The 18,544-nt window shown below is 41.6% G+C and overlaps 1 protein-coding gene across 1 annotated transcript in view; it reads left to right on the top strand.

Moving 5' to 3' along the window:
• Window positions 1-18,544, top strand: part of LPCAT1 (lysophosphatidylcholine acyltransferase 1) — a 67,379-nt gene that overhangs the window by 27,764 nt on the left and 21,071 nt on the right. The window contains exons 7-9 of the mRNA XM_054164306.1: window positions 62-96; window positions 2,818-2,872; window positions 7,105-7,187. Coding sequence (XP_054020281.1) covers window positions 62-96; window positions 2,818-2,872; window positions 7,105-7,187 — 173 coding nt within the window. The remainder of the gene's footprint in view (window positions 1-61; window positions 97-2,817; window positions 2,873-7,104; window positions 7,188-18,544) is intronic.

Genomic DNA, 18,544 nt, shown 5'->3' with positions numbered 1-18,544 from the left:
ATAATGCAACAACAGTGTGAAGTACAATAATTAATTGCAACTGTCATGCTTCTTTTCTTAGGATACAATCACATGGACATGGCAAGGGCCAGGAGCGTAAGTGATTTACATTGTATTCCTTATATCATGGTTGTTTCTTCCTTTGCTAGTTTTTATGTACACATCTTACAGGTTTGTATCAAATAGTAATTGCTGGTTATTGGATTATTCTTTGGCACTAATTTATCTTCTGTTTATTATTCCCTAATTATGATAATGTTCAGCTAGAGGAATCCAGGTATAAACAGTGTAATTCTGCTGCTATGATTTTGGTGGCTTGCAGAATGGATTGTGGGCTTCTATTTATACTTTATATGTCTGTAGGTAGGTAGGTTGGTTTTGGTTTTGTTGTTAGTCTTTTTTCAGCCAAGTACCTGAAGTAATGCAACTTGCTGCAGCTTTATTTATTTTATTGCCTGCAAATCAATGTGGTGTATTCCTGTATAAAACCTAGATGGCTGTGAAGTAGGTAATGGAAATAGTCAACCCACTAAGGGAATTTGGAGATACAGTTTCCATTATCTTGTCTGAATGCAGCTTTGATTTTATTTTGTTTTTTAACTTGCTTTTAAACAAACTCTTAGTCTAGAGTTTCCTTGGTAAATTCATGTAATACAGAATGCTAAATGAAGCAGTTCTTGGCTTGTTTAAAAAAAAAAAAAATGGTGGTTGGTGTGTTTTGTGGGTTTTTTTTAGCATTGTTTTCATGTTGAAGTTGGAGCAGAATGTCTAAAATGTTTACATAAAGATCAAAAGAAATCCTGAACCCTAAGTAAAGAGGGTTTGCCTCTGTGGTTAATGGCTTATCATTAGCCTTCTCCTTGGGAATTATTGTTTTGAATGTCCCACTTGAGATCCCGGATTTTAGTAGTAATAAGAAAATACTTGGATTAGCATTTAGAATTTTATCAGTTAGTTTTGCACCTTCAAATGGGCTGTGAAAAAGGCCTAATCAATGACGGGTTTAGATTTGGAGACAATGAGCTTCAGTTTTCAGTTAAATCATCATGTTGGAAGTAGACGAATTCATGATCGTCTCTAAAGTAGGTAGGTACTGGCATTTACTGCAGGCAGGGATTTCTGTTCATTCCTTGCCAGTTCCTGCTTCTTCCCTTGCCCACTGCAGCTCATTTAGCAAATTAACTCCGCCAGAGGAAAGGCAAATAGCTTACTTCCAGCTTATTGTCCTACCTGAGGAGTGAAGAATACATAGAAGTAAGAGGGAAGAACTTTCAGATGTGTTGTCTCGCATCGCTTCAATGTGTACAAAATCCTTACTTGGAAGTGCTGACCTGTTGCTAATGAAGTTTAATTAAATTAAGGCTGAATCAGAATTTGAGGTAGCATGTTACGTTATGCAAATTCACTGGGTCAGTTTGAATTACAGTTCTACTTAATTAGGATTAATTCTCCTGAGCGACCTAAAACGTTGCTGATGTCTGAGCAGAAAATACTGCTAAGGCTGATACAGTCTTCACTTTCTCGGCAAATTCTTCTCTATCAGTGTTAGGTGAAACTTAATCTGGAAATAATGGTGGTTCCAGGAGTATTCTGGTGGTTCAGAGTTGTTGGTAGTCTATAAAACAGATTGAAAACCTGTCACCTGGAAACTGCACTTTCTTATGGAAAGCAATGTCTTCTAGTTTGACTGTAATCAGAACAGATAAGCTGACTCCCTTGAAAACAAAGGTAGCATAGAACTTTCAGTATCACTAAGGTTGGAAGAGACCTCGAGGATCGAGTCCAACCTGTCACCACAGACCTCATGACTAGACCATGGCACCAAGTGCCACGTCCAGTCTCCTCTTGAACACCTCCAGGGATGGTGACTCTTAAATTCTCTCTACATCAGACTTGAGTTATATGCAGTTTCTATCTTTTTTTTTTTTTAAACCATTATTTATAATTTAAGGTTTAATCTTTGAGGATTGCAGAAAGTTGGCAGAGAGAAAAGTATGCTCATTGGGCTTTTTTTAATGCTCTTAGACAAGGACCAAGAAAACAGATGTTCGTGTTTCCTGTTGGTGTCATAGATTTTTAAATCAAACATTCCAATATTGTTCTTGCTCCTTTGCTTTAATGTGTTGGAAGTCCAATAGGAAAGAAGGGGACAAAAGCCCTGTTGCAGCCTTGAGTGAGTGTATAGCAAAATTAGTAGGGTGTTGCTTTTAGGAACTGCACTTCATCTGTCTAAGAGGATTTTGATCAGTCCTCACCTCCCAGTGGTTGCTGTAACTGCCTAGATAACATCTAAAATGTGGCTACTGACTGTTCCCTAATTCAGGTTTACTAAATCCTTTCCTGGATTTGAATCTTACTGCTTTCTAAGGTCAAGTTTATTCCAGCATCTTGTCTTTGGCTACTAAAGCACGTGTACTGCATTTGATTAACAGATGTCTGAGGTATAATGAACTTTTGATTCCAAACCAAAGATAATGATAAAATCCTAGTAGTTGCAGTTGATCTTGCCAATTCTTTGCTATCGAAACTGACTTACATACAATAAGGTATCATGCATACATGATGTGTCAAGAAAGAGTATTAGCACCTGTATATCTTATTACTGCTTTTTTTCCTGCTTTTAAGACACAGCTTCAGGGTAAATTGCTTTTGTTCCACCTTACAGAACGTAATGTATAGAAGTATGCTCAAAAGACCTTTTCTGTTCATTCTGTACCTGAATGTGATCATACCTATGAGTGGCAATGTTTCTTGTAGACTTTGAAGCATGATGTGCTAAATGTAATTGTCGTTTTCCTCTATCCTTTTCCCTTTTAGGTTAGAAATTCTGTGGCTTACTTTGTGTCAGTTTCACAATTCTGTGGAAATAGAGGTCAGTAAACAGTGTATTCTGAACAGTATCAGACTCCATAATATTGTACTTAGTTCTGCACTGAGTTGGTATTCAAACTCCCTATGTTAATGCAATCTGTCAAAACAGATTAAAATACCACTTATATGTTAGACAAGTGGCTTTAGTATCTGAAAACATACCCTAAAAATGGAGTAACAAAATACAGTTTCCACTTAATACTTTATTTCCTTGTTCATTTAAATTGGATAGACTTCTGACTCTGTCTAAAGAGTCTTTTGTGAGCACATCTTTTGTATTATAATTGCCTGATTGCTGTTTTGCTGGTGTATCAATTGCATGTGTTAGATTATTTAATATATCTGGATGATGTTTTCATTTATTTTTCATTAGGCTGCACTGTTCAGAATGTGAAATCAGAAAGTGCAAAGAAAAATCTATGTATATCCTTAATTTTGTTTTGAGGTAAACACTGTGTGATCCTATAGTGAAAAGGCAAAAAAATTAAAAGAAATTAAAACCTTTCCTTGGTGAAAATTGCTGTCCTTCCACATTTTTGTGGAGAACAGTATTTTAAAGGTGGTGTATATTTGACAGGTGTTCTGCAATTCTCTTGCTTAGATTTTTAAGTGACTGATGGAACTGATGGCAGTGTAAATTAGGAGGAAGAACTATTGCATATTTACATGTGCATATATATTGCAAAAGCAACATGGTATAATCACAATACTTACCATTACTGTGCTTTGTGTTTACATTTTTCTATGCTAGAAATTCTTCTGAGAAGTAATGAATACACAAAATACCAGCCACTGAACTGCTTGTTGCATGGGTTGTAGAAATCTGTGGTTTGTGTTACAACTTCAGTTGCATGTTTTCAACTATTAATAGTATACATGAGGAAATGAAATCTTATTTCCAGAATAGTGACCTGCTTTTGGTGGAAGGGCCCAGGAGTGACTGCCTTACACAGTGTGGTAGTGAGAAAAGTTCAGTTCTCCCCCCCACCCACCCACAAACCACAGCTAACTCAGTCAGAGAAGCAAAATGGAAGCGAGCTGTGTTTTTACAAGCAGAATGAAATGCAATGAATATATACAGGATTTACAATATGTACAAAAATATGCAGGAAAGAACCCTCCTTTGGAAGGAGGGTTCCCCCCCACCCCCACCCCAAGACCCCTTTTCCCCCTTCCTCCTTTTTTCCAAAAAGGATTAGAGAGAAAATGGATGTTAAGGGAAATTTTGTTAGTTCAAAGCCATTGTTAAGGGAAGAAAAGAATTAGTTTATCTCATTAGTCCAAGGTCAGAACTGCCAGGAACAGAAGAACGACAGCAGCTGTCCAGACCGAGACACAGACTGAACAGACTAAAACCTTAAAGTTACATTCCCACTGCTCTACCAATGAAATTCTTTTAGAATTATCTTTGTTTTCCTTTTTTACACCAGAACATTCAGCTAGAGAATTCAGTAGCTGTCTTTTCCTTAAAGGCACAGCCTCAAACTGTCACACACAGGGATAAGATAAAAATCCTGCCAGTCAGCTGGCCTAGTCCATCTCAGGAATATGGTTTTCAGCCCTAGGCGTGTACTAGTGGGTTCTTTGACTCAGAAAAGAACTCTGCTGAGTTTATTCTTTTTTTTTTCTTCTTTTTTTTTTGAGGCAGCAGCTGCTAGCAGATGCTGACTTTCTGTAGCTCATACAGATCCTGCATAAGGACAAGTTATGATCTTCAGTCATCTGAAAAAAGAACCCAAAAACGTAGTCACTAGCTAGTGGCTTTCTGAAATACTCCATACTTAAAAAAGGAGCTGGCAAAGGGGTTGAGGAGCAGAAATGTTTGTAAGGCTGCTTACAAGTATGAAGCAGAGTACTCAAGAGCTCCTTACTGCATCTGTTTTTGTGAGAAAATGCAGCTGATTTAGGAACATAAGAGGAAAAATTAATTGTTCTGTGTTTACAAGTTGTGTTTCTCCCCCAATCTCCAAAATTGGTTGGTTTTTATTCCTGCTTTGTTCTATTAGCACAGGGATACATACTGGCAAATAACAACCAGCCTTGTTACCAGTATTACTGGTGAAGATCCAATAACCCAGGTCGGTGTACAGCAAAACAGTGTGGTTTTGATTAAATGACATCTAGTAAGGTCTAACAGCCAGGAATCAGGATCTGAAGTTGGTTAGTCTGGGCTGCTCTGCATATATGCATGTTCTGGGCATACCAGATGTGTATATTGAGAAGCAAGCATCTATGTAGATTTTATAATAGGTTGCTGTAAATATTGACTGATTCCCTGTGGACTTAGAACTGACATAAAAGCAGCCTTGTGAAGAAGGAGGGATATGTGATCATCTGCACATGGAGTTTGTTTTGGCTCAAGTCAGTTTGTTTTGCTGGCCTGTCAGCTTCAGTGTTCATGAATCTATCACAGCCTGCAGCAGCTGAGAGTTCTTCTCTCAATTTTGTTAATGATGCCAAAATCATCATGCTGTTTCTCAATATCACAGAATGTTAGGGGTTGGAAGGGACCTTGAAAGATCACCAGGTCCAACCCCCCTGCCAGAGCAGGAGCACCTACACCAGATCACACAGGAGCTCATCCAGGCAGGTCTTGAGTATCTCCAGAGAGGGAGATTCTGCAACCCTCCTGGGCAGCCTGTTCCAGAGTTCTGTCACCCTCACAGTGAAATAATTTTTCTTCATGTCTCTATGGAACTTCCTATGCCTCAGCTTCCACCCATTGCCCCTTGTCCTGTCATTGAGCATTGCTGAGCAGAGCCTGGCTCCATCCTCTTGGCATTCACCCTTTACATATTTCTAAATGTGAATGAGGTCACTCTTAGTCTCCTCTTCTCACAGTATCACAGTATAACTAAGGTTGGAAGAGACCCCAAGGATCAGCAAGTCCAACCTGTCTCGACAGACCTCACGACTAGACCATGGCACCAAGTGCCACGTCCAATCTCCTCTTGAACACCTCCAGGGATGGTGACTCTTCTAACTGAGTATTAATAACTAGTGACTGGTTTGAAGGAGAACCTTTTCAATACTTCCAGCAGCAGCAGATCATCATCATCATAGTATTATAGTATCAGTCAGGGTTGGAAGGGACCACAAGGGTCATCTAGCTCCAAACCCCCTGCCATGGGCAGGGACGCCCCACACTAGATCAGGCTGGCCACAGCCTCATCCAGCCCAGGCTTAAACACCTCCAGGGAGGGGGCCTCAACCACCTCCCTGGACAACCCATTCCAAGGCTTCACCACTCTCATGGGGAAGAACTTCCTCCTCACCTCCAGCTTGAATCTCCCCACCTCCAGCTTCATCCCATTCCCCCTAGTCCTATCACTACCTGAGATCCTGAGAAGTCCCTCCCCAGCCTTCTTGTAGGCCCCCTTCAGATACTGGAAGGCCACAATGAGGTCACCTCAGAGCCTTCTCTTCTCCAGACTGAACAGCCCTAACTCCCTCAATCTGTCCTCATAGGAGAGGTGCTCCAGCCCTCTGATCATCCTCATGGCCCTTCTCTGGACACCTTCCAGCATGTCCATATCCCTCTTGTATTAGGGGCTCCAGAACTGGAGGCAGTACTCCAGGTGGGGTCTCACCAGGGCTGAGTAGAGGGGGAGAATCCCCTCCCTTGCCCTGCTGGCCACAATTCTCTTGCTGCAGCCCAGGATCTGATTGGCTTTCAGGGCTGCAAGTGCACATTGAGAGCTCCATAAAACCACTTCTGGTGTGACTTTGAAATGTGCAGGAGAAAGAGCATATACCTGATGTCCTGAGAATTTGAATTCTTAATATTTAAATTACACAGCAATGGTGATGTGGCAGGTGCTTTCCTTGGCTATCTGGAAAGAGCTGGACAGTGCAGGATTTAAGAGTTTGTGCAAGAAAACTCTTTTAAGACTTTTATTTTAAGTAATTATTTAATTTTTAAATTCAATAATTTATAAAATATTTTAAATGAATTATTTTAAATCATTAAAAAAAAAAAAATCCCTGGTCCTACATAGGAAAGGAAGATAAAACTGTGCTTGGGTTCCATGAGGTAAGAAATGAGCAGAATCCTGTTTCTGAAAGTGATGCTTTAAATGTTTCAAGAGTTCCCATTTTCTCTTTCTTACAGTACTTCTGTTGATCTAATTTCATAAGTAGCAACAAAGTAGTTATCTCTGCTGTAGCACTATGGTGAAAAAGTCAATTGAAAATGTTCAATATTGTTGGTTTAATTCAGTTCTCTGTGTGCAGTTTCTGCCCGTGTACATTCCTTCAGAAGAAGAAAGAAAAGACCCAGCGCTGTATGCCAATAACGTCAGGCGTGTCATGGCAGAGTAAGTATATTGTCATAGAGGATACAAATAGATGTGTAATTCTGAATTTTAGGATTGAGGAAAGGCCATGAAACCAATTCAGTGCTGTTGTTTGCTTGCAGAGGTGCTTGTAGTCTGCACTACTGCATGCAAAACTTATAAAGTAGTTGCCTACTTTACTGAAGAGGCCAAGGAGCTGCAAATACATCGGGAGCTGTAGGAGTTAACTGGTTTGTTTTATAGAATCATAGAATTGTTAGGGTTGGAAGGGACCTCAAGGATCATTAGTTCCAACCCCCCTGCCATGGGCAGGGACACCTCACTCTACATCAGGTTGCTCAGAGCCACATCCAGCCTGGTCTTAAAAACCTCCAGGGATGAGGCTTTTACCACCTCCCTGGGCAACCCACCCCAGTGTCTCACCACCCTCATGGGGAAGAACTTCTTTCTAATATCTAATCTGAATCTACCCATTTCTATTTTTGTTCCATTCCCCCTAGTCCTATCACTCCCTGACACCCTACAGTGTCTTCATATAACAAGCCAGTTTTGCTTGCTGCTGTGGGCATTTAGTCTTCTGGGGAAAAAGGTATAGCTGAATTTTCTTAACGTTAATGTAATTTAATTTTGTGTTCTTGAGGTTGGATTGTAAGCTGTGACTTTTCAAATGAGGTTTCCTATATTGTTAGCCTGTGGTTATTGCAAGTAGTGAAGCACAGGAAAGCTGCTTCCTTTGCAAATAGAGCACTGATACAGTGAAAACTAATTGAAGATGAGTGTTAATATGATGTCTCTTTCAACCCTTGTCTATAGTGTATAATAATGCCAACACTGACTATGCAGACATTCAGTCTCTCTTGTTGTGTTTTTAATTAACCTCTAATGTTCTTTCATTTTTGTCATTACAGTAAATCTTCCATTAGTCAGTAGATGTTCTTTTCACTCTATACAGAGAGCCCTCAGATCAGTAATAACTCTTGAAAGATTTATGAATCTAATTCTAATTTAGAAAGTGTCAAATCTTAATTTCCTTTGTGTGACTCCTCTTCAATCTTGAAATTACTGGTTTCAACCAAAGGCCAGTGAGTAGGATAAGGATGTTGGGCCTATAACAGTGGATCAATATTCAATCCACTGTACAAAAGGACATTTATCCCACCCCCACCCCCCCCCAAAAAAAATAAAACCAAAAGTATCTGTGGGAATCAACCTGTCCTAGAGTTACAGTGGCCTCAAAGAGTTTTGTAGTTCATTTAAGACAGTCAGCTGGCACTACATTAAACTGCTGTCCTCAGGCTTTGGGTAGAAGCCCATGTTATTAAACCTTTGTTCTGAACTCCAGACTGATGACAGGGATTGCATGGTATAAGAAGAAATTTGGAAAGCCTGCAGAAATTTACAACAGCTGGCATTCTGAAAGCCTTCCCTTCTGTGCGTCCTTGAGAGAGAGACAGTTTTCCTCATCCTTTTGTTTTGCCCTCCTGCCTCTCAGGAATTAGGCATTTGGGTTAACAGAAGTGGGGTGCATGTCTAAAGGGAAGACTGTAAGAGGATAGCAGATATGGCTTTCTTCGAGGTGAAGAAGGGGTTGTAAATGCTGTGTTGATGAGAAAGGATATTGAAGGTCTGAAGTTAAAATCAAAGTAAAACAGCATGCTAATGCCTGGATACCTGTGGACCAATTAAAATAACCTCAACATAGCCAAAAATTATTTACTTCTGAAGACTTGCAGAAGCTTAGTTTTAGTGGCAGTTCTTCAGACTCCTAGTACATTCATGTGGCTTTTGGTACAGCAGATAGAGGGCAGATGCCGTCGGTGTGTTCTGGAGCTGTAGCAGTTGCAACTTGAGCACCTCCAGTGCTATTTGGTGCTAACATTGTTCCCTGTGTTGCTGAATAAAGAACAGTATTACTGCTTTATCTGGATTTGTCTCCTTTTCTTGAAGATTGAATTGGTGGCAATTTTGATTCCTTCAGGATCTGCTTAGATGTCTGCTTTCTTCCTTGCTATCTCATTTTTTCCAGAAGAAGCGTCTAATCCTACTCAACATTTTACAGCAGCAGAAGTGACATTCCCAGATAATAATCCATTTGTGACTCTAAAACCTGTGTTGTGGCAAAACCTCATTGACTTGCCTCTGATTTCGAGGGGATTTGATAGACCTTACCAAGAGTAACTGCAGATAATGGTTTCCACTCCTGAAATCTGTTTGCTTGCATTATAATCTTGTCTCATCAACAGCTTCTATTGTGTGTTGAACAAAGAGCTTGACAGGATGTCTGATTCTTGTACTGCTTCTGCTTATTGACTTTGGAGAATTTTGGGTTTCATCTTGCTTTTTTAGTTTCTCTGTGGGTAGCCACAGATGTGAGTAATGGGAGTCTCCAGATAGTTTCTGTTACCTTACAGTGATAACCTGATAGTTTGATTATATATAAATGGAACACTTTATGAAGGAAATGATGCCATTCACAGAGGTTTGCTTCCTTAGGACATCAACTTTTTTTCAGGGTAAATGAACTTAATTGCCCCAAAAGCGAAACCCATGTTAAAAAGTGCAACTATTCTCCTATGCTTCATGTGCCCTGAGGCAGCTCTATCAGAAACAAAGAAGGAAATGCCACTTTTTAACTGCTGTAGCACTCTACAGGTCTTCATTGTATTCCTTCTCATTTGGGGTGACAAGGATTTTGTATACTTTTGAAGGTGCATTCCAGCATGAATTTACCATTTGTTTTGCTGCCACAAACCACCCATTTGAGTATGAACATACTGGTTTGTATTTACTGGAGTTATGCTGGGTTTGGCTGGGATACAGTTCATTTTCTTCATAATAGCTAGTATGTAGGGTTTTTTTTGATTTGTGCTGGAAACAGTTGCTGGTAAGACCAGGGATTTTTTTTTTATCTATTGCTGAGCAGTGCTTACACAGCATCAAGGACTTTTCTGCTTCTCACACCACCCCACCAGCACGTAGACTGGGGGTACGCAAGAAACGGCAAGGGAACGCAGCTGGGACAACTCATAACTGACCAAGGGATGTTCCATACTATATGATGTCTGCTGAGCATGTAAAGCTGGAGGAAGGAGAGTGGGACGTTTGGAATGATGGCACTTGTCCTTTCAAGTAACCATTAGATGTGATGGAGCTCTGCTTTCCTGGAGATGGTTGAACAGCTACCTGCTGATGCGAAGTGGTGAAGTCCTTTTCCCACTTTGCCTGGGTGCATGGCTTTTGCTTTACCTAACAAACTGTCTTTATCTCAACCCATGTGTTTTCTCACTTTTATTCTTCTGATTCTCTCCCCCACCTCCTGGTGGGTAGTGAGTGAACAGATGTTTGTGGCTTAGCTGCTGGCTAGGATTAAATCATGACAGCCATATTGGGGATGATGAACTTGATGTGAATGTTGTGACCAGAAGTTACTCAGTCCTGATCACTGGTTTGCAGGGACCCTTGCCTATTGCTTTTCAGGACCTCATTTTGTAGATTTTTTTTCTAAACTAAAGCTAGTTTGTTTTCATTAGCTCAAGTGTAACATGAGCTGATTGCTTGATGGATGGTGTTTCAGTATTGAATCAGTTCTGATCTGTCACCAAATTCCATGAGAGTCCCCATGATATGTTTAATTTTTTCAAAGTCCTACTGTTTAGATACTAGAACACCCAATTTTCATTAGCACTTCTATTTAGGAAGACATCTGGTACTTGTAAAGTGATGTGTGTAGAAATGCTGCTTTAAAGAAAAGGGTAACTCTTCTCACTAACAAATTTTCTTCTGCCAAGTTGGTTACACAGTATGACAGGATCACCAAGGTTGGAAGAGACCTCGAGGATCATCGAGTCCAACCTGTCACCACAGACCTCATGACTAGACCGTGGCACCAAGTGCCATGTCCAATCCCCTCTTGAACACCTCCAGGGATGGTGACTCCACCACCTCCCTGGGCAGCCCATTCCAATGAAAAATGACTCTCTCTGTGAAGAACTTTCTCCTCACCTCCAGCCTAAACCTCCCCTGGTGCGGCTTGAGACTGTGTCCTCTTGTTCTGGTGCTGGTTGCCTGGGAGAAGAGACCAACCCCTTCCTGGCTACAACCACCTTTCAGTTAGTTGTAGAGGGCAATGAGGTCACCCCTGAGCCTCCTCTTCTCCAGGCTAAACAACCCCAGCTCCCTCAGCCCCTCCTCACAGGGCTGTGCTCAAGGCCTCTCCCCAGCCTTGTTGCCCTTCTCTGGACACGTTCAAGTGTCTCGATGTTCTTCTTAAACTGAGGGGCCCAGAACTGGACACAGGACTCAAGGTGTGGCCTAACCAATGCAGAGTACAGGGGCACAATGACTTCCCTGCTCCTGCTGGCCACATTATTCCTAATGCAGGCCAGGATGTCGTTGGCCCTCTTGGCCACCTGAGCACACTGCTATCTATTAGTGTTCAGTTCTATTTAAAGGACTATGCTCATCTTTCAGTTAGTTGCATGTAGTTAGCACTATTAATTTGTACAGAAATAAGTGGTAATGCAGACAGCTAATTGTGAATATCCACATTACAGTTTTTCAGTGCAAGTCTAAAGTAGCCTCACCCATAATCACAGGCATAAGCTGCTATAGACATAATTGTACACAGTCCTGTGGGTCACTTATTAACATAGCATCACAATTTGTTCTGCTTTTATTTGCTAGTTTGTCCTACAAAGACTATATTAAAAACAGGGAAGTATATTGTTTAGATGGTGAAATTTGGGAAAGGATGCAAGTTAAACTACTGCATCTTTGTTAATATTTTTTAATGCATATAGCAGCTGTTTAGGCTGAAACCTGATGGGAACTGGACACCTTTGCCCCTTTGCTTTTCAAAACTGTAACTGTCTTATAAGCAAAGTTCTGTCAGCATTCCTGATTTGAACGTTTTATTTTTCTGATCTTTTTGGTGTTAAAATTCAGTCATTATAACCACACCCATGACACTAGCCAAGAGCTTTAAAATGCCTTTTGTGGTGAGTCTAGAAAGGCAGATTTCCTGTAGAAACACCAAGGTGTCATGGCCTGGTTTGCATTTTTTCCAGTAACTTCAGTTTTCTTCACCACTGACAAACATTTTAAAAGTGTGGGGGTTGTATTCACAGGAGATGCTCAAATCAATTGAAGTGCAGAGTGTTAGACCCAGAACTTGACAAGATCTGTCTTCCATATGTTTTCTCTGTCAAGTTCTTGCCAGGATTACTTTCCCCTTGTTGGAGCATGTATCAGCTTGAGCAATGAATCCTTTTTTCAGGTATCACAGTATCACTAAGGTTGGAAGAGACCTCAAAAATCATTGAGTCCACCCTGTCACCACAGACCTCATGACTAGACCATGGCACCAAGTGCCACATCCAATCCCCTCTTGAACACCTCCAGGGATGGTGATTCCATCACCTCCCTGGGCAGCACATTCCAATGGCCAACAACTCTTTCTGTGAAGAACTTTCTCCTCACCTCGAGCCTAAACTTCCCCTGCTGCAGCTTGAGACTGTGTCCCCTTGTTCTGGTGCTGATTGCCTGGGAGAGGAGACCAACCCCTTCCTGGCTACAACCACCTTTCAGGTAGTTGTGGAGAGCAATAAGGTCTCCCCTGAGCTCTCCAGGCTAAACAATCCCAGCTCCCTCAGCCTCTCCTCTTAGGGCTTGTGCTCAAGGCCTCTCCCCAGCCTTGTTGCCCATCTCTGGACATGTTCAAGTATCTCAATGTCTTCCTTAAACTGAGGGGCCCAGAACTGGACACAGGACTCAAGGTGTGGCCTAACCAGTGCAGAGTACAGGGGCACAATGACTTCCCTGCTCCTGCTGGCCACACTATTCCTAATGCAGGCCAGGATGCCATTATCCTTGGCCTCCTGGGCACACTGCTGGCTCATGTTTAGGCAGCTGTCAATCAGCACCCTCTGGTCCCTCTCTGTTTGGCAGCTCTCCAGCCACTCTGACCCCAGCCTGTAGCTCTGCATGGGGTTGCTGTGGCCAAAGTGCAGCACCTGGCACTTGGACTTGTTAAATGCCATCAGATTGGACTCTGCCCATCTGTCCAGTCAAGGTCCCTCTGCAGAGCCTTTCCACACTCTAACTGACCAACATCTGCTCCTAGGTTGTTGTCATCTGCCAATTTACTGATGACTGTCTCAATGCCCTCAACCAGATCATCAGTGAAGATATTAAAGAGGATGGGGCCCAGCACTGATCCCTGGGGGACGCCACTGGTGACTGGCCACCAGTATGCTGCTGAAGACAAATGATACTGCAGATAGTCTTCTGTATCCATTTCACCTTTTGTGATCTGCATAGCCAAGATGAAGTTATATAATTTTTGCAGGCTTTGACGGTATCAGAACATGATCTGTGCCATATGATATGGTAATCCATGAGGATGTGGCTTTACAGCAGCTTCCTGGGCTGTCTGTTGGCTGTTTGGTGTATTTTCAGTGGCCAATTGCAAACAAACTGCTGCACTCTGTGCCGCTGCTGTCAGAAGTTCTCTGTGTGATTTTGTGGAAGCACTGATTGGGTGCTCAGCACTCAACTTTGAAATTAATGACTTCTTTGGTAATTTTTATATCATCAAAGGGAGCACCAGTGTAAGAGGAATTACTGACTGAAGTGCTGGAGTTAAGAAGCATCCAGCCATTCATTTAGGTTTGGGGCCATATATGAAAATAGAGATAAGAACTACATGTGCACTCTTGTTTATTTCTGTGATGGCTGCAAGTGTGGCTCCTGAAGAGGAGGCTCAGGGGAGACCTCATTGCTCTCTACAACTACCTGAAAGGTGGTTGTTGCCAGGAAGGGGTCGGTCTCTTCTCTCTAGCAACCAGCACCAGAACAAGAGGACACAGTCTCAAGCTGCACCAGGGCAAGTTTAGGCTGGAGGTGAGGAGAAAGTTCTTCACTGAGAGAGTCATTCGTCATTGGAATGTGCTGCCCAGGGAGGTGGTGGAGTCGCTGTCCCTGGAGGTGTTCAAGAGGGGATTGGATGTGGCACTTGGTGCCGTGGTCTAGTCATTAGGTGACAGGTTGGACTCGATGATCTTCCAACCTTGGTGATACTGTGAATTAGGCCAGCATAGTTACTGAACAGGGTAAACTCTATGAGGCTTCTTGCTAAGTTTATTTTCTTAAGGAAGAAATAAATTTTTTTAAGTAATATTTTACAACAGTCTGGTTTGAACTACATTCTTTTTGAATGCAGGCAACACAAAGAGAACCTGCTTTGATTTTTTTACCCCTTGGAGATATGTGATGTGCAAACCTACACCACCAAGCATAACGAGACCCATTTTCTTAAGGGATTAATGCAACTGTAAGCAGGTTCTTTTACTGCATAAAAATTAAGACATCATGAGATCCTGTATTCTGGATGTGAACTCCAGATTCTCATGATTAGATTGTCATTTGTTTGGAGAATATCACAAAAGAGTACTCCAAGGAGAGAAAAGGGCCTGGCTTTGCAAAACCAAGTAGGTGAAAGCCCTTCAGCTTGTGAAAGAAGGGATGGGGGGGAAGGGGTGTCATTTTGAAGGTCAGGAAAAACATGAGCACTCTGGAAATGCAGAGTAAGGACATTTTGTTACATTCCATAGCAGGAGATAGCAAGCACTCAACAGCAGATCAGCTGAAAGTAAAAGCAGATAGTCTTTAAAAACATAGCCAAAACTGTGGCATTTACTGCCAGATGCATAAAATTAATCTGAGGTGAAATGGGGGGGGCAGACTTGATCTTTACAGGTCTCTTCCAGCCTCTCACATTCTGTGGTTCTATGACATAAGTTGTAAAAAATGTGATCATCTGTTGATGATTCTGAAACACAGTGGTACAAATAATCTCTGGTTCAGGAAGTTCCTAGTTCCTGAACCAGACCACTGGTATGTGGGGTTACTTGTCCACCACATTTTGTATGTCTTCTTCCTATACACATGATCATGAAGTAAAAGACCAAATGTTTTTTATCCTATTAATGTTTTTGGTACTCTATAAACATTATAGGTGACTTAAGTCTTTCTGAGCAGCTCATGGACAATTCAGTTTAGTTCATGGTTCTGCTTATTAACAGTGCAAAACACTTTGAAAATGTTTTTGTTGAAGTGCAGATTCAGAATGTCACAATATTGCCTGCACAGTTTTCTTTCACTTTGCATAATACCACAGCAGTCACATTCTGGTTTCTGTTCAGAGTGTTGCATGCCCAGTGGATTGGTATGCAGAAAATGAGGAAGCTGGTAATTTACTTTTGTGTGGTGACTGCACAACTGTTTGAGGTAGGAAGCTGTTTGGTGTGAGAAGCCAGGATATAACAAATGCACCTTGTGTGTAACAGATTGGCTTTGCAAGAAGGCTCTTGGGTTTTTTGTTTGGATTTGTTTTGAAGTGATTTGCTGAATTTGGAATTTCATGTATTGTGATATTAAGGGTAAACAGCCAGCATTTCAGGGAAGGTAAGGAGGGAGGAGATCTCAAGGTGTGTCAAGTTAGACATGCACATCTGGCCAAATAAAACTACTTGCAGTTAAAAAGGCTAGGCTGTGAAAGCAGAGGTGGTATGAAGGAAAAAAGGGGGAGAAAATGTGAAGATACAGGAAAAGCTGTTACATTCCTCATTTATTAAAACCACTGGGTTGCACTTCCAACTTGCATCTCAAATTGACATATTTTTTTCCCCTAGCAGCTGAATTGAAGTAAGGAAAGATTGCCTTGGAGATCAGTTGGAATAGTTTGGTAACTAGTTCTGTAGAAAATCCTGAGATGCACTCATAGCCAGGCTTCACTGTGAGCTCTAGTATGCCTGTCTTTATTCTAAGAAGTAAATCTTTAGCACCTTTATATGTTCCTCAGCTTCAGTTTCTTCAACATTCTGAGCTGAAATCAAGATCTTTTTATGCTATCACTGCTAGCTCTATACAATTTGTGATTTCTCTTCTGAACTCAAGAGACATTTGCAGTATATCTGGCCTCAGTCGACCCTATGACTGAACTTTACTGTGAGCAATACTTGTTTATTCTTTACTTCTGGAAGTCCAGATGCATATTTAGACACACTACTTCCATTAATTCAGTGGGTTTTTTGGAAGTCCAAAAGCTGAAAAATTGCCAACAGGTGAGCAAAAGAAGATACTTTTATCTTTCTCAGTCCTCTTTTCTCTATATGTTGATGGGCATACATGCATACATTATCATAGAATCAATAAGGTTGGAAAAGAACTCAAAGATCATCAAGTCCAACCTGTCACCCAACACCTCATGACTACTAAACCATGTCACCAAGTGCCATGTCCAAAATAGCTGCCCTGGAAGTTTTCCTGTGCTGATGGTGATGTTGGTCTGGCCCAAATACTGCTCCTTCTGTAAAGGATGCACACAGGTCTAAAATGATGCAAGTTATATTTTCCCCTATGATTTGGCAGAGTCTGAGATGACTCTTGCTTTTGTTTGGTATTTTTCTGTATGCATCATAAGTTGGGCTTTGGTTGGTTGCTGTTTTGTGGTTGGGGGTTGGGTTTGCATGTGTTGGTTTGGTTTTTCACTGGTTGGTTGGGTTTTTGGTTTGTTTTCTTAATTACCCTTTGGCTAGGCTTCTTCACCATGTTTGGAGAACATTATTTAGGAGAAGTTGTTTAAATCTGGCATTGGTGCCTGGATGGCAGTCAATCAAGCTTCAACCCTCCCCCTAGGTTGAGTGGCCTGATCTTTTTTAGTCATCTTTCTTTTGATGTGTTTGAAAAGCTTCTAGCTTTTAATTTTAACAAGTTGCTGTTACTTGTTTTGGCTTGCCACCTTATGGTTATGTTTTAACTCGTCTCCTCTGCTTTCCTTGAAGGAACACAGTTTAAAAAAACCAATCCAAACAAAAAAACCCACCCCATGTTTATTCTAATTGCCAGCTCTAATCAGCTGCTGAGTCATACTGGGCTTCTGGTTTTGGTCTGGTTTTTAAGTTGTTTATTTTTTCTGTCCCTTCATAATATTTTTTGTAAGTGCCTTGTCACTTCTCCTGATTCCCATACAGGGTGTGGCTTTTTGTAACACAAATGAATGCTGCACCCTTTCACTTTCTTCTTTTAACTTATTTTTAACCACCTTCCTCTTTTCTCTGTAATTGTCCTGTGCTCCAGCTGATCAGCCCAACGTTTCTGGATTCCTGTTGTATGCTATACCTACTGTTGGCTTAAGATATAAAATTTGGTGTAATGTGCATGGCTGGACAAAATCTTTGATTACCACATTCTTTTAGGTAAGCCGCATTGGATAGTACAGCCTGTAGTGTGTCCTTGCTGCTCTAGAGGTCAGCTATTTCACTGACAGTTGACAAAGAATCATAGAATGGTTTGGGTTGGAAGGAACCTTACAGATCATCTAGTTCCAACTTGCTGCTGCCATGGGCAGAGAGAGACACCTTGCTCAAAGACTCATCCAACCTGGCCTTGAGCACTTCCAGGGTTGAGGGTGTCCACAAGTTCTCTAGGCAACCTGATCTAGCATCTCATGACTCTCACGGTAAAGAATTTCCTCCTCCTAAATCTACCCTCTTTCAATTTGAAACTGTTACTCCTCACCCTATCACTACACTCCCTGATAAGGAGTCTCTCCCTATTTTTCTGTAGGCCTCTTATAAGTACTGGTAGGTCACTAGAAGGCTGAACAGCCCTAGCTTTCTCGGTCTGTTGTCACAGGGGAGGTGCTCCAGCCCCATGCTCATCTCTAAAAAGAGAGAGTGATTGCCCATTGGAATGGGCTGCCCAGGGAGGTAGTGGAGTGACCATCATTGGAGGTGTTCAGGAGGAGACTTGATGGGGTGCTTGGTGCCATGGGTTAGTTGTTTAGGTGGGTTGGATTGGTTGATGGGTTGGACGCGATGATCTTGAAGGTCTCTTCCAACCTGGTTTATTCTATTCTATGACTCTCCTCTGGACCTGCTCCAAAAGGTTCCTAAGCTATTCTTTTAGAGGCCCCAGAGCTGGACACAGTATTCCATGTATGGTGTTGGGAGAGCGAAGCAGAGGGGCAGAATCACCTTCCTCAACCTGCTGGCCATGCATCTTTTGATGCAGCCCAGGTTGTCATGGCTTTCTAGGCTGCAAGTGCACATTCGTGCCTCATATTCAGCTTTTCATCCACCAACACTCCCAAGTCCTTCTCCACAGGGATGCTCTGCTTAGAAGTTTGTAAGGGTGATCTAGTGCCCACACAATACAAAAGAAGAGAATAGGAAGTAATCTAAACTGGCAGGATAAACTCTCCTTTCATCCACCATGTTTTTTCTTCCATATTTTATATTGTCATGCTGTGTTGAATACCTTATGATGTAAGTGTCGACAAAACTTGCACTACCTGATCTAAGGCAAATGGAACTTTG

The sequence above is a fragment of the Dryobates pubescens genome, chromosome 9 (assembly GCF_014839835.1).
Source record: "Dryobates pubescens isolate bDryPub1 chromosome 9, bDryPub1.pri, whole genome shotgun sequence".
NCBI lineage: Eukaryota > Metazoa > Chordata > Aves > Piciformes > Picidae > Dryobates > Dryobates pubescens.
Note: the sequence above shows the minus strand (reverse complement) of the source record. Positions and strands in the feature narration are given on the sequence as shown.